At 46.6% G+C, this 15,421-nt stretch overlaps 1 protein-coding gene across 5 annotated transcripts in view; it reads left to right on the top strand.

Annotated features, from left to right (window-relative positions):
• Positions 1-583: 583 nt before the first annotated feature.
• Positions 584-15,421, top strand: part of CD99L2 (CD99 molecule like 2) — a 136,209-nt gene continuing 121,371 nt past the window's right edge. Inside the window, exon 1 of one of the 5 annotated variants that reach the window (XM_074391635.1) lies at positions 584-840. In XM_074391635.1, coding sequence (XP_074247736.1) covers positions 774-840 — 67 coding nt within the window. In that variant the 5' untranslated portion in view covers positions 584-773. The remainder of the gene's footprint in view (positions 841-15,421) is intronic. The other 4 variants (XM_074391636.1, XM_074391634.1, XM_010331277.3 and 1 more) reach the window with 4 other exon arrangements.

Below are 15,421 nucleotides of genomic sequence, written 5' to 3' on the forward strand. Positions count from 1 at the left end.
CCAGAGCCCGCGGCGCTCCGGCTCCAGGCCGCCCCCACCCTCCCCTCTCTCCCACCCGGGCGCCCCCGGCCTCATTTCCTCGGGACGTGCCACTAATTGCCGACCGCAGCCAGCCAAGAAAACGGCCCTTTTCTTCAGTCTCCGGCCAGGGTCCCACTGTGGTCTCCTGCAGGGAACGGCGAGTGGGGACGGGGGGTGGGGGGCTCCGTGCCGGACGTTGGCTGCAGAGGCCCCGAGGGAACAACCCTTCACCGGGAGAACACCAAGGCCAGAAGGGGAAGAGCCCTGCTCAAGGTCACCCGGGAGGAAATCTGCGCCCACTGCCGCTGCCGCCTCCCGCTCCCCGGCACTGGCGACTCACTGCTGCGGATCCGCGGGGCCACCTCCGAGACTGCGGTCTCGAGGATGCGGGTGGGACAGGGTCTGCGGACCGCGCGCTGCCGTGCCCAGCCCAACCCAACCCAGACCTCCCTACCCACAGGGTGCCCGCGGGCCACGCCCCTCGCCCGGAGCCCTGCCTCCAGGCCGCGGCCCCGCCCCCGACACTGCAGCCTTGCCCCGCCCCCTGGCCTAACCCCTGCGGGGGCGACCCCCGGCGCCGGCGCTCGCGCGCGCCCGACCTCCACCCTCCCACGGCCGCGCCGCGCACGCGCCTGCTTTGGGCGGGGCTCTGCAGAGGCGGCGGGGCTCCTCCTCCCGCTCCTCCTCGGCCTCCCCTTCGGGCGCTCTCGGGGTAACTGTGCTCCTCCGGGGCCCTCTGCCTGCTCCCAGCCATGGTGGCCTGGCGCTCGGCGTTCCTTGTCTGCCTCGCTTTCTCCTTGGCCACACTGGTCCAAAGAGGTAAGGCGGGCGGGGGGCGCGAGGGGACCCCGCCCTGTGGGCCCGGGGGTCGCTCTGCGCATGAGCGGCGCGGTCCCCGCCTCGCGGCCCTGCGGTGGTGGCCACCGGGCGGCCGGGCTGTGGGAGGTGGAGCGGCGGGGTTCCGAGCCCCGGGTCCGTGGGGGCTGACTCCGCCCCCGTCCGAGTAGCCGGAGTCGAGGGGTGGGAGCCCTCCTGACGCTGGGCTGTAAACAGCGGGATGGGCCTCCTAAAATCCTGAACGAGCAGGTGTCACCACTGGTGACAAGAGCTGTCCCCAAGAGTTCACCTTTGAGAAAATTTTGAAGAGAGCAGTCTTTTTCGAAATTTGCTGCAAGGCCACCGAAAGCAGAAGCACCTGGTGAACTTCCTAGGTGGATTCATACCCCTTTCGTCGGGATCACAGCAGGCATGGGGTGTGGGGGAGTCAGGGAGCTGTACGTCTAACCAGCTCCCTAGGTGCTTCTGCCGTCCACTCCAGTTTTTGAGACTTTGGTCATGTTTTGCCAAGGAACAGGAGAGTGGAATGCTGCTGAATCAAGGAATCAAGTTTCTTAGACCCTCTGCTACTCAAAATGTGGTCCAGGGCCCAGCCGCATAGGCATCACCTGGGAGTTTGTAAGAACTGCTGCATCTCACGCTCCGCCCCTGACCTACTGAGTCTGATCTGCATTTCAACTAGATCTGCGGGTAATTCTCAGGCACATTCAACTTTGAGAAGCATCTTCTTAGAATAAATGCAGTCTGTGGTTAAAAATAGGGTCTTAAACATGTACCAACAGAATCTTCTTACACTTATTTATATCCCATGTCCCCATCAGAAAAAGGGATTAAGGGAAACACTGTAATTGAACATGAATTATGTTCCTACAATAAAAGCTAACCCAGCTGGTGGAAAATATATGAGCTCAGGAGACACGCACGCACACACACACACACACACACACACTTTGTCCTAGTACTGAGTTCTAGTAAGATTTATGTCACATAAAGGAACACTGAAAAACAGTGTATGGTACTAGCCAAGCCACTTTTGCAAAAGATGCAGAAATGTTTTTCATGTGGGCAACCCATCTGAAGTTGATTCACGAGGAGCCAGTTAACATTCTACAGAGGTGCCATGCTCTGTTCTAGGAACTGATGATGCAGTAGTGAACAAAACTGAGACTGTCTTCATGGAACTGATGTCCTGGTCCAGGCAGAAAATAAGCACAACACTGAAATCTATATAATATTGTCAGTGCTGTGGAGAAAAATAAAGGAAGTTAGAGGGGTAAAGAGTTGTTGAATTTTCTTTTGCATTTTCCCTTTGGGGATAAAACTTTTATTTTGTCTATAATGCATTTGTGGGAAAACATATGATCATTTGATTGACTTGTATCTAATGATATGGAAATCTTGAAGGTGGTAGCACAAAAAAAGTTAGAAAAATGACATTCCCTTCAAGGCTGTGTTCTGAAAGTCTTCAACATGATATGAACATTGACAAGGAGGGGAATAGAAATGATTGGGTTTCAGATTTGCACATTACAATCGTTGATTTAAGAGGGTGTAGAGGAGACAGAACCAGTACAACTATTTTACAGTTGAGGAAACAGAGGCACAGAGAGGTGAAGTCACTTGCCCTACGTCACACAGTGATTGCCAGAATTATGATTTGATCCAAGGTTTGTCTGACTGCGCAGTCACTGCCTTTAAGCCATAGGCATATGCGTTTGCACCTGGAGGCTACCCCACTTCTGCCACTTAGGGACCATGGGAAAATGAGTTCTCTCAACCTGTTTGCTCATCCATATGATGCCTGACAATCACAAAGGTGTTTTGAGGGGACCAGGCTTAGATCTGCAGCCTTGCTGCCAGCTACCAGCTCCTGAGTGCTTCCTCTGTGCCAGGCACTTCATATATATTGCTTTAAATTGCCTCAACAATTTTGCAGGCTAGGTATTATCACTGCCTTTCAGAAAAATGAGGGGACCCTGGTCACACAGCTCAGAAGACATACAGCCAGGATTCAACCCAGATAAGACCATTACCCATGGATCTTTTATTGTTGTTTAAATTAAGAAACCCAAGCCAGAAGAAGCTTTGGTTTCAAGGTAAGGGCCCAGTTTTCTGGATCTTTTGTCCAAAATAAGATAATAAGATTTTTAGGGCCAGGTGCAGTGCTCATGCCTGTAATCCCAGCACTTTTGGAAGCAAGGTGGGCAGATCACCTGAGGTCGGGAGTTTGAGACCACCCTGACCAACATGGAGAAATGCCATCTCTACTAAAAACGCAAAATTAGCTGGGCATGGTGATGCATGCCTGTAATCCCAGCTACTTGGGAGGCTGAGGCAGGAGAATCCCTTGAACCCAGGAGGCAGAGGTTGCAGTGAGGCAAGATCGTGCTATTGCACTCCAACCTGGGCAACAAAAGTGAAACTCTGTCTCAAAAATAATCATATTTTTGCATTGTCGGTTTTCTCCAGGATCATGGTAGTCTCAGAGCTGCTGCGTCAAAGTGACAAAACACAAAGCAAGTGCCTCAGTTAGGCACCAGTTATCTCTCCTTGAGCCCTGGAGTGGCGTTTTGGGTTGACCTGCTGAGAGCCACTTTATTCTTGGAACTGGACCTCAGTAGTGGGATGTGGCTGAGAAACCCTGGCAGATCTCAGAAAGCACGGAGAAGCAGCTCTGCGTAATCTAAGAAATCCTTCCACGCTCTCGCAAGTACCAAGTAGAGGCTGTGTATAGGCTCCCAGGAGTTTAAAGGGCGGTTAACAAGTTATCTTTCCTCCAATTACAGAGGACTTTTCAGTCTGCTGTTTATTTTACTAGTTCCAAAAAGTCCTCTGAGGACAGTATGCTGCCTGTATGTGACTCCAGAAATGAGAAGCTGTTCTTTTGAGCAGCAGGGGGAAGACTGTCAGTGATGTAGATGGGGAGTTATCTTAATAGGAGCTTAATTTCTGGAACCCCTTCTATACACCACACCCTCAGTGCCTTGCCACATTTACTCTGAACTGTTGGCACTGTGACCCATGTCACCTCTTGATGTCCATAGTGGCCCTTTTACATGCAGTCCTAAAGGTAACTGGTTGGTAACCCACTTCTCAGATGAAAAATATGGGGCCCAGAGAGGTTTAGGAACTTAACCAAGATCGTGTTTAGCTGAACTGGATTTGAACTCAGGTTTATCTGCATAACCAGAACAGAAGGCATGAACACAGATAGATTCAGGGATCAGGCAGGTCGTAGGAATGTGAGAAGTGGTCAAGAGTAGGCGTTGTGGGGGCCGGGCATGGTGGCTCATGCCTGTAATCTCAGTACTTTGGGAGGCTGAGGCTGCCAGATTACTTGAGCTCAGGAGTTTGAGACCAGCCTCGGCAACATAACAAGAGCCCCATCTCTACAAAACAAACAAACAAACAAAAATACAAAAATTAGCCAGGCATGATGGTGTGTGTCTGTAGTCCCAGCTACTTGGGAGGCTAAGGTGGGTGGATTGCTTGAGCCTGGGAGGCAGAGGTTGCAGCGAGCCAAGATAGCACCACTGAACTCCAGCCTGGGTGACAGAGTGAGACCCTATTTCAAAAACAAAAACAACCCCCCCACACACACACAAAATAAAAGAATAAGCATGATGAGCATGTTGGCAAGCCACCAAGTGCCTGCTCCCTTAAAAGAGGTCCAGCTTACACATGGAGTGTACGCTTTAAAGTGCACCTGCCCAGTGCTGCTATGACTCTGTCCCATTCGCCTAACTGCTCAGTGCCACAGTTTCCTCATCTGTGAAGTAGGGATAGCGAACACTATCTACCTCATGGGGTGGGTATTAGGATTAGATGAGTAGAAACGTATAAAGTGTTTAGCACAGCACCTGGCTCCAACTGAGCCAGACATTTCGAGCCATATTTTAAAAATACGTGATACAAACCTTGAAAGGCATCCTTTATACAAAATGTCCAGAGTTGGCAAATCCATAGAGACAGAAAGTAGATTATGGTTGCCAGCAGCTGGAATGAAGGGGGATGAGGAGTGACTGTTTAATGGGCGTGGCATTTCTGTTTGGGATGATGACAATGTTCTGGAACTAGAGAGGTTATAATTGCACAATATGTGAATGTACTATAAACCATGAATTGTACACTTTAAAAGGCTGAATTGTGGCAGGGCATGGTGGCTCATGCCTGTAATCCCAGCATGTTGGGAAGCCAAAGCAGGTGGATCACCTGAGGTCAGGAGTTTGATACCAGTCTGGCCAACATGGCAAAACCCTGTCTCTACTAAAAATACAAAAATTATCCAAGCATAGTAGTACACACCTGTAGTCCCAGCTACTTGAGAGGCTAAGGCACAAGAATCGCTTGAATCCAGGAGGCAGAGGCTGCAGTGAGCTGAGATCATGCCACCACACTCCAGTCTGGGCAACAGAGTGAGAGTGTGCCTCAAAACAAAACAAAAAAGGGACTGAGTTGTATGGGAGCTATATCTTCATTTAAAAATTCACTGTGTACTGACTTGCACACTTTAAAAGGGTGAATTGTCAGGAATTACATTGCCATTTTATTTTATTTATTTATTTATTTATTTATTTATTTATTTAAGACGGAGTTTCGCTCGTTACCCAGGCTGGAGCGCAATGGCGCGATCTCGGCTCACCGCAACCTCCGCCTCCTGGGTTCAGGCAATTCTCCTGCCTCAGCCTCCTGAGTAGCTGGGATTACAGGCACGAGCCACCATGCCCAGCTAATTTTTTGTATTTTTAGTAGAGACAGGGTTTCACCATGTCGACCAGGATGGTCTCGAACTCTCGACCTCGTGATCCACCCGCCTTGGCCTCCCAAAGTGCTGGGATTACAGGCTTGAGCCACCGCTCCCAGCCTACATTGCCATTTTTAAAAAAATTCACTGTATAGTCCAAGCAGAATAAATGTCAGAAGTAGCAAACCTGGTTTGAGGTTGTTTTCAGGGTCCTTGAGCTTGGTTCAGGAAGGGGGTAAGAGCAAAGTGGGCCCCAAGTGCTGTCAGTGCTGAGATGCCAGGCTGGGATCCAGGCAAAAGCCTCATGGGCTGACTTGGGGTATTAGGCTGAGCCAGATGGCCCCAAAGACATCTGCAGGGTTGGCTGAGAGATGCTTAACCCTGCCTGCCCAAGTTCAGGAATGGTCCACGGAAAAGTGTCGTGATGGGGAGAGGTAGAACGTCCCTTTCCTGGATGGCTCCAGGCTCACTGTTACTGGCACTAGTCAGTTGCTGCACTGGTCTGGCAGAAGGTCTGGGGACTCTGCCTGTTAGTCTCACCTGCTTAGACTGGTTTTTAGCCTTTTCCTTGCTGTCACAGGTTACTTCCCTATCCCTTCCATTACTTTGGACACAGGGTAACTCAAATGTGTTTGTTTGTTTGAGGCGGAGTCTTGCTCTGTCACCCAGGCTGGAGTGCACAACCTCCACCTCCCAGGTTCAAGCAGTTCTCCTGTCTCAGCCTCCTGAGTAGCTGGAATTACAGGAGCCCATCGCCACACCCAGCTAATTTTTTTTTGTATTTTTAGTAGAGACAGGGTTTCACCATGTTGGTCAGACTGATCTCAAACTCCTGACCTCAGGTGATCCGCCTGCCTCGCCCTCCCAAAGTGCTGGGATTACAGGTGTGAACCACCACACCCAGCCCGTGTGTGTTTGTTTTTAAACACCCACAGAAACCATTCAAGAATCAGCATCAGAGGCTTTGAGGAAGGGCCTGAAGTTGCCTTCAGTGGAGATGATGCTGATTAGGCCCATTTTGGCTGCTCTGAAGGAAGCGTTGGGAGGAGCTGAGCTTGGTTCTTGTGCATTCAGGATACCTTCCAGATACACCAACTTTCCTGTTCTGTTCTTTTCCCTACCTGGTGTTTTGCTTTTCCTGCTGTATGTCTGCTCTGAGGTTTTGTACTTTGCATGTTATTCCTCTTCTGCTCTGGGGTGCCTTGGAGGACTGGCTCAAGGGGTTCCTGTCCCCCAGTCCAAACTGGTCCCTCCCTGAGGCTAGGTCCACTGACTGGTGAGTGTTGGTTTTCGTGTAAAAGCTTAACGTCATCATAGACACCTATCAAGAATGGGCTGGAAAAGCTTTCATGTAGGCAGATGTTCTACATGGAATGGGGTGGGAAGCTGTGGTAGAAAGAATAATTATGAGCCCCCAAAGACGTCCATGTCCTGATCTCTGGAACCTGTGAATATATTAGGCTCCATGGCAATGGAAATTCATTAAGGTAGCAGATGGAATTCAAGCTGCCAAGCAGCTGACCTTAAAATAATATTATCCTGGATTATCCAGGTGGACCCAATGTAATCACCTGGGTCCTTTAAATACAGAAGAGGGAGGTAGAAAAGTCGGGGATTAGAGCCATGTCATATGCAGAGGACTTGCCCAGCCATTACTGGCTCTGGAGATGGAGGAAGGGACCAAGAACCAAGGACCACGCAGCCTCTAGAAGCTGGAAAAGGCAAGGGAACAGATTTTTCTCTAAAGCATCCAGAAGGAACCCAGCCCTGCCCACACCTTGAGTTTAGCCCAGTGAGACCTGGGTTGGACTTTTGTCTCCAGAACTGTGAGATAATAAATGTGTATTGTTTTAAACTGTTGAATACAGTATATTTTGTTATAGCCAAAACAGGACGCTAATAAAAAGCTAAGAGTTACATACTAGCATCCTCTTCCTCTTTGAAAAACTAGTATGTGATCTTTCCTTACATTGTTCAGTTTTACCATTTTAAAATCAATCCCTTGAATGTTCTAAGTTCATTATTTTAAAATAAATGTGCAGAAAATTGGGTTGTGATGTTTTTGGTGCAGCAATGAATGTTTAGAAGCATCTCCAAGGGCCCAGGAAGGTAGTTGGATTTCTGGTGCTTGCATTTGATTCCAAACTGCTTTACAAGGAGATTAGAGCCTACACTTCTGCTCTGGAGCATGGCCTATGCTGCAGGCCACCTGCAGTGGGGGCCACTGGCTGTCTCCGGAGGCCTTTCCCCCCCTTCCCCTCCAGTCCTGATGGCCGCACTTGAAGCAGGGTGCAGCCTGGGGCCAGCAGACACAGGGTTTCTGATTTGTCTCCTGGCTGCCCTTATCAGTGCTATGGCTTCAGTTCATTGTGTTGATTTTCTCTCCCTTAAGGTGGGTGTCGTGGGTGTGGGGAGAGGACCAGACAGGAACGGGTGCACCTGAATCCCTCACTCCCACTTCAGCCAGTGTTTTTGTTTGTTTGTTTTGTGAAAGCAAGTTTATATATGTTATTATTATATTTTTATGTTGGAGTGTTGCTCTTATCACCCAGGCTGGAGTGCAGTAGTGCAATCTTGGCTCACTGTAACCTCCTGGGTTCAAGTGATTCTCCTGCTTCAGCCTCCGAGTAGCTGGGATTACAGGCGCCACAACCACACCCAGCTAACTTTTGTATTTTTAGTAGAGATGGGGTTTCTCCATGTTGGCCAGGCTGGTCTCGAACTCCTGACCTCAGTTGATCCACCTGCTATGGCCTCCCAAAGTGCTGGGATTACAGGTGTGAGCCACCACTCCTGGCCTGAAAGCACGTTTATTAAGAAGGTAAAGGAATGAAAGAATGGCTGCTCCATAGGCAGAACAGCTCCACTTCAATCAGTTTTGAGCTTTGTTTTGATTAGTTTTCTACTTCGGGCTTCTCACAAGATGTCAGAATGTTCTGCAGCTTTATAGCAGAAATATCTTTGAAAACTGCTGTAGTTGAATCCTGCAGATATGACACCCTGTTTAGTGAACATCTGTGTAGAGGAGAGGCTGGAAGACATCTAGCTGTCATTGTTAGGCGGTTGTATTTGGGATTATTTTCTAAATTAGAGGCGATACTCTCCACAGGAAATATTACTGCAGTGTGGAATTTTTTACCACCAAAATAGTGCCCAGGCACAGTGGAGTTCATTTTGACATTCTACTTTTTTTTTTTTTTTAATTGCTGCGTCAGCTAGCCTGGGATGGTGGGACTATATTAGGTATTTCTTTTGATGGTATGGCAATATGGGGAAAAAAACAACAACTGAGATGTGAATTACTCTTGAGATACTGAGGAAACCCATGGGCTAGCCCCAAGGAGGCCAGAGAACAAAGAAACCCTTTGATGAAGCTCATACTAGTCAGTGACCTGGGGCACAGAGAGTGGATCTGAAGGGCAGATGGTGGGCAGCAGGTCTCATCCTGAATGAGCAGTCAGGACCCATGTGGGGGCACTGTGGGTGAAACAGAGCAGGGTAAAGCATGTACCTCCTCAAGGAGATTAAAGTCCAGACAGACCTGGAAGCAACTATACATAGCCACATGTATCTTAAAAGATGCACAAGGATTCCATTGTTGCTGTCTGCCAAGAAGACATTTGCCCCCTTTCTCCCAAGTTGAACGCCATTCCTGTCACCTATTCCTGCATAATGAACCTCCTCAATTTTTTTTTTTTTTTTTTTTTTGAGATGAAGTCTCACTCTGTCACCCAGGCTGGAGTGCAGTGGCATGATCGTGGCTCACTTCAACGTTTGCCTCCCCAGTTCAAGTAATTTTCCTGTCTCAGCCTCCTGAGTAGCTGGGACTACAGGTGCACGCCACCACACCCAGCTAATTTTTGTATTTTTAGTGGAGATGGGGTTTCACCGTAATGGTCAGGCTGGTCTCGAACTCCTGACCTCAGATGATCCACCCGCCTCAGCCTCCCAAAGTACTGGATTACAGGCATGAGCCACTGCGCCCAGCTGAACCTCCACACATTTAGTGGCTTGAAACAACTGTTTTACTATGCTCTTAGATTCCATAGGTTGGGAATTAGGATAATGCAGCAGAAATGGCTGTCTCTACTCTACTACGTCTAGGACCTCAGCTACGAGGACTTAAATGGCTGGGGGCTAGGATCATCTGGAGATTTTTTTCATTTACATGTCATAAAGGATGGGCTCAGCTGAGGTTGTTCACTGGAACACTCACACGTGGCCTCTCTGTGGTTTGGGTTTTCTTCCAGCAAGGCAACTGTATTTGAACTTCTTACATAGCCCCTTCAGGCTGTAAGCATGAATATTCCAGTGGACAAGGTAGAAGGCAGATGGGCCTTTTAAAGAAACCTTTAAAAAATTGTGGTAAAATGCCCATAAAATTTACCCTTTTAACCATTTTAAAGCACATGGTTCAGTGGCATCAAATACATTGTTTTGTGTGATCCTCACCATTATCTGGTTCCAAAATGTTTTCATCACCCCAAATGGAAACCCTGGACCCACTAAGGAGTCACTTCCCATTCCCCCTGCCCAACCCCTGGCACCCACTCATCTGCTTCCTATCTCTGGATTTGCCCATTCTGGACATTTTATAGCAATGGAATCAGATAATATTTGTCCTTTTGTGACTGGCTTATTTCACTTAGCCTGATGTTTTCTGGGTTCCTCCCTGTTGTAGTGTGGATCAGTACTCCGTTTCTTGTTATAGTTGAATAGTAGTCTATTTTATGGGTAGATTGTGTTTTGCTTATCCAGCCATCAGCTGATGGACATTTGGGTTGTTTCCACCCTTTGGCTATTGTGAATAGTGTTGCTGTGAACATTCATGCACAAGTCTTTGAACAGCTGTTTTCAATTCTTTGGGGTATATGCCTAGGTCATGGCCTTTTATGACTTGGCCTCAGAAGTCATCAGTGTGACTTTCATTGCATTCTATAGGTTATGAGTCAGTTGAGAGTAATCTAGATTCGAAGTGAGAGCATATATCCTACCTCTTAAGGGAAGAGTGTCAAAGAATTCTTAGCCATGATTTAAAACTGCCACACAAATCTCAGATTTCTGTGTCCTGCTGAAATGTTGCTCCCTCCCTGGAGCGTTTCCTAGTTCTCCTAGTAGGGGAAACTGCTTGTAGCTCTATTGTGATGCCGACTTCTCTCACCTCTCTAGTTCTTTATGAAATAATCGCCACAATGCATATTTGTGTCCGGTTAGTAGCCTAGCTCTTAGTGTGCCTCTTCATCATGTAGTACCTTGCTGCTGTTGTCAGCGATTGGGTTCTCTCTCTCTGAGTGGAGGATGAATCAACTGATTCTGAGAGTTCTTCATCACTGATGTTCTGTGGGCTCCAAGTGCTCTTATTTGTACAGGCTTTCTTCATGAGGGAGGCCTCCTTCTGAGGGCAGAGTGCTTACTGTGCAGCCCCTTGGAGGAGCTTGCTGAGTGTAGGTCTCAAGGAGTCTGGATTAACCCTTGAGGTGGGGCAGCCTGGGGATTTGCCCTTCTTCACCGCCTCGAAGAAGAGTCTCTGAGGGTTGAGCTTCTCTATTTATTTTATTTTATTTTATTTTATTTTTTGAGGAGTTTCACTCTTGTGACCCAGGCTGGAGTACAATGGCGCAATCTCGGCTCACTGCAACCTCCGCTTCCTGGGCTCAAGTGATTCTCCTGCCTCAGCCTCCCGAGTAGCTGTGGTTACAGGCATGCACCACCATGCCTGGCTAATTTTTGTATTAATAGTAGAGACTGCCAGGCTGGTCTTAAACTCCTGATATTAGGTGATGATCCACCTGCCTTGCCTTCCCAAAGTGTTGGGGGATTCCAGGCATGAGCTACCATGCCCGGCCTTTATTTATTTTTTATTTTATTTTATTTTTTTTTTTTTTGAGACAGTGTCTCACTCTGTCACCCAAGCTAGAGTACGGTGGCACCATCATGGCTCAGTGCTACCTCAAACCCTGAGCTCAGGGGATCCTCCCACCTCAGCCTCCCATGTAGCTGGAACTACAAGCATGTGCTACCATGTCCAGCTAATTTTTTGATTTTTTTTTTTGGGTAGAGACGGAATCTCAAACTACTGGCTCATGTGATCCTCCTGCCTCAGCCTTGCAAAGTGTTGGGATTATAGGCATGATCCATGATGTGTGCCCTGAGTACTCTCCTAGATAGAGACTATTGAGCAGAGTTTCTCAACCACGGCACTGTTGACCTTTGGACCAGATAATTTTTCTGCAAGGGATGGGTGGGGATGTGTTTCCTATGCGTTGGAGGATGTTTAGAAGCATACTTGGCTTCTGCCCACTAGATGCAGGTAGTATTCCCCTTCCCAGTCTTGTCAATTAAAAATAACTTCAGACATTGTGCAGTGTCCTCTAGGGGATGGGGGATGGCGAATCACCCCTTGTTGAGAACCAGCACTGTAAAGACAGATACAGCCATGCCTTGCTTAACGATGGAGGGATGTTCTGAGAAATGGCATTATTTGATCTCATTTTGTGAACGTTATGGAGTGCACAGATGGTATAGCCTACTACATGCCCCTAGGCTACAAGCCTGTACAGCAATGTGACTATACTGAATACTGCAGGCAGTTGTAATACAATGGCGAGCATTTGTGCATCTAAACATAGAAAAGGTAATGTGTTGTGCTAACATGTTATGATGGCTACAATGTCACTAAGCGATAATAACTAGGAATTTGGGGCCTCAGTTGTAATCTTATGGGACCACCATCATATGTGCACCCCATAATTTGGCTGAAATATATTGCTGTGTGGCCACATGACTATATATTCCTTGTAATATTGCTCAGTTTTCAGTATTCTTCACGAGTCACTAAAGTTTTCTGTCATCGTCTCACTGCCTGGGACAGACATGTTGGAGTAAATCCGATCATAGCCAGTCTTGTGCATTGGTATCAGCTCAGACAGTTCTATTTTTTCCTTCTTCTTTATAGGGCAAGTTCTAAGCTCAGGCAACTTTAGGAACACACCTTAGACTCCTTGATGAGCTTTCAGGTCATCCTAGTGAGACCATATGCATCACCAATCTCTGTAGGAGTTAGTTATTTTCTGCATAGGTTTCCACAGATGGCTCGTCTCATCTCTTTTATGTTCACCCTTATTAGTTTCCATTTTAGATGGCAACCTTGTCTTTTGTAATACATTTAATGATTTTCTGCGAACCAGTGAAAATACACAGCAAAATGAGCCAAAGATTTGACCAGACAATTTATAAGGGTAGAAACCAAATTGGTCAATAAACATATAAAAAAAGATCAACCTCAGTAATCGAAGAGATGCAAATTTAACTATAATAAGATAATATTACATACCCTCCGGTCGGCTAAAAATTGTAATAAAGTCTGCCATACCGAATGTGTACACAATTATAAGTGTAATATGTACTCTTTGTAGTAAACATGGGAAATGTGAAGAAGTGTAGAAAAAATACAAACCTCGTTACTCAGGGATCACCAGTGTTAGCATGTCAGAATACAGTATGTCAATAATTTTTTCTATACTAAAGCATGTATTTCACATTATTGGTATCTTGGTATCAAACTGCAAATCGTTTTCCCTTGCATCATGAAATATAACAGATATAGAAAAACATGCAAAGTCTATGTGTATAGTTAACTTTTTTTTTTTTTTTTTTTTGGAGAAGTGGAGTCTCACTGTGTTGCACAGCCTGGTCTGAACTTCTGGCCTCAAGCAATATTCCTGCCTCAGCCTCCCAAAGTGCTGGGATTACAGGCATGAGCCACTATACCCAGCCATATATGAACAGTTTAACAAAAAAGTATAAAATGAAAACCTGTGTCACCACAGACCAGGTCGAGAAATAGAATGTTGACAACACTTGTACAGACACCTGTGTGCCCCTCCTGGTCACAACCCCCTCGCTCCCTGACTTTTGTGCCGTCATTTTCTCCCTTTACTTTATAATCTGCCACATATGCAGCCCTAAATCATATAGTTTTGTTTTGCCTGTCTTCTAGCCTTGTAGAAATGGGATCACACTGTGTGTAATCTGTTTTATCTTTCCCCCAACATTATTGTTGATCTGTTGTGTGTCACTGTAGTTCATTCGTTTTCGTTGCTATGTATTATTCCACTGTTTGACTATATCACAAGTTGTTTTTTTTTTGTTGTTGTTGTTGTTTTTTTGAGACGGAGTGTCGCTCTTGTTACCCAGGCTGGAGTGCAATGGCGCGATCTCGGCTCACCGCAACCTCCGCCTCCCGGGTTCAGGCAATTCTCCTGCCTCAGCCTCCTGAGTAGCTGGGATTACAGGCACGTGCCACCATGCCCAGCTAATTTTTTGTATTTTTAGTAGAGACGGGGTTTCACCATGTTGACCAGGATGGTCTCAATCTCTCGACCTCATGATCCACCCGCCTCGGCCTCCCAAAGTGCTGGGATTACAGGCTTGAGTCACCGTGCCTGGCATCACAAGTTGTTTTTTAACTCATTCTCTTATTAATGAATCTTTGAGTTTGGGGCCATTTTAAGTAGTGCTGCTAGGAGCATTCTTATTCAGATGATCCAACATTTCTCTAGGGCAGAGCTTCTCACACTGTGCTCTGGGGACCCTTGAGGGGTGTGTATGAGACTTCTTCAGGGGTCTACAAGGTCCAACTACATTTATTTATTGATTAATTGATTGATTGAGATGGGGTCTCATGCTGTTGCCCAGGCTGGAGTACAGTGGTGCAGCTCACTGCAACCTCTACCTCCTGGGCTCAAGTGATTGATACTCCCCACTTAGCCTCCTGAGTACCTGGGACCACAGGTGCATGCCAGCATGCCTTGTTAATTTTTTTTTTTTAATTTTTGGTAGGGATGGGATTTTGCCATGTTACCCATGCTAGTCTTGAACTCTGAGCTCAAGCAATCCACCCACCTTGACTTCCCAAACTGCTGGGATTACCAGTGTGAGACACTGTGCTCAGCCCAACTACTTATGTATATGAATAATAGGATGTTACCTGCCTTTTCCATTCTCCTCTCACAAATATACAGTGGCATTTTCCAGAGGCTGTGTGACATGCAGTATCATGACCCTGATGGCCAATGGAATGTATGCTTGTGTCTTATAGATTAAAAAATGACTGTTTTAATTTCTAATAAGATAAATATCAATAGTAGTCCCTGATATAAAGAAAAGCTCTTTGAGGTCCTCAATAATTTGGAGTATATGTAAAGAGTCTTCCAGCCAGACACAAAGTTTGAAAATTGCTGCTCTAGGGCTATAACTAGAAGTGAATTTTCTGGGTTTGCAGTATTTGAAACTTCAGTTTTATGAGGTGATACTAAACTATCTTCCAAAATGGTTGTACAAATTTATATTCCTACCAGCAGCGTAGAAAAGTTGCTGTTGTGCCAGCCTCACCAATGCTTGGTATTGTCAGACTTGCCTATGGTATTTAGCCTACTGGGGCTTTTTATATTATTGTTATGATTGCGTTTGCATCTCTCTGGTTACCAATGAGGTTGAACATCTTTTCCTATGTTTATCTTCCAATTTGGTTTCCTCTTTTATGAATTGCCTGGGTGTCTTTGGCTCATTTTCCTGTTTATTCTTTTTCTACTGATACTCACTCCTTATTCTTTATTTCCTTGTGTGCTTGGTGGTTTGCTTATTTTTTTGGCTCTGTACTGCTTAATGTAATTGAAATATGTATCGGGGGAATCTTTGAAGTCTAGGGTAAATTTGCCTTCTTCCAGAGAAGAATTTGTTTTTGATTTTTGGCAGGTGCCTCATTTGATTAGTCTGGGACCACCTTAAACAAAGTTTCTGACATTTTTGCTTTGTTTT

Source organism: Saimiri boliviensis, chromosome X (genome assembly GCF_048565385.1).
Source record: "Saimiri boliviensis isolate mSaiBol1 chromosome X, mSaiBol1.pri, whole genome shotgun sequence".
Lineage (NCBI taxonomy): Eukaryota > Metazoa > Chordata > Mammalia > Primates > Cebidae > Saimiri > Saimiri boliviensis.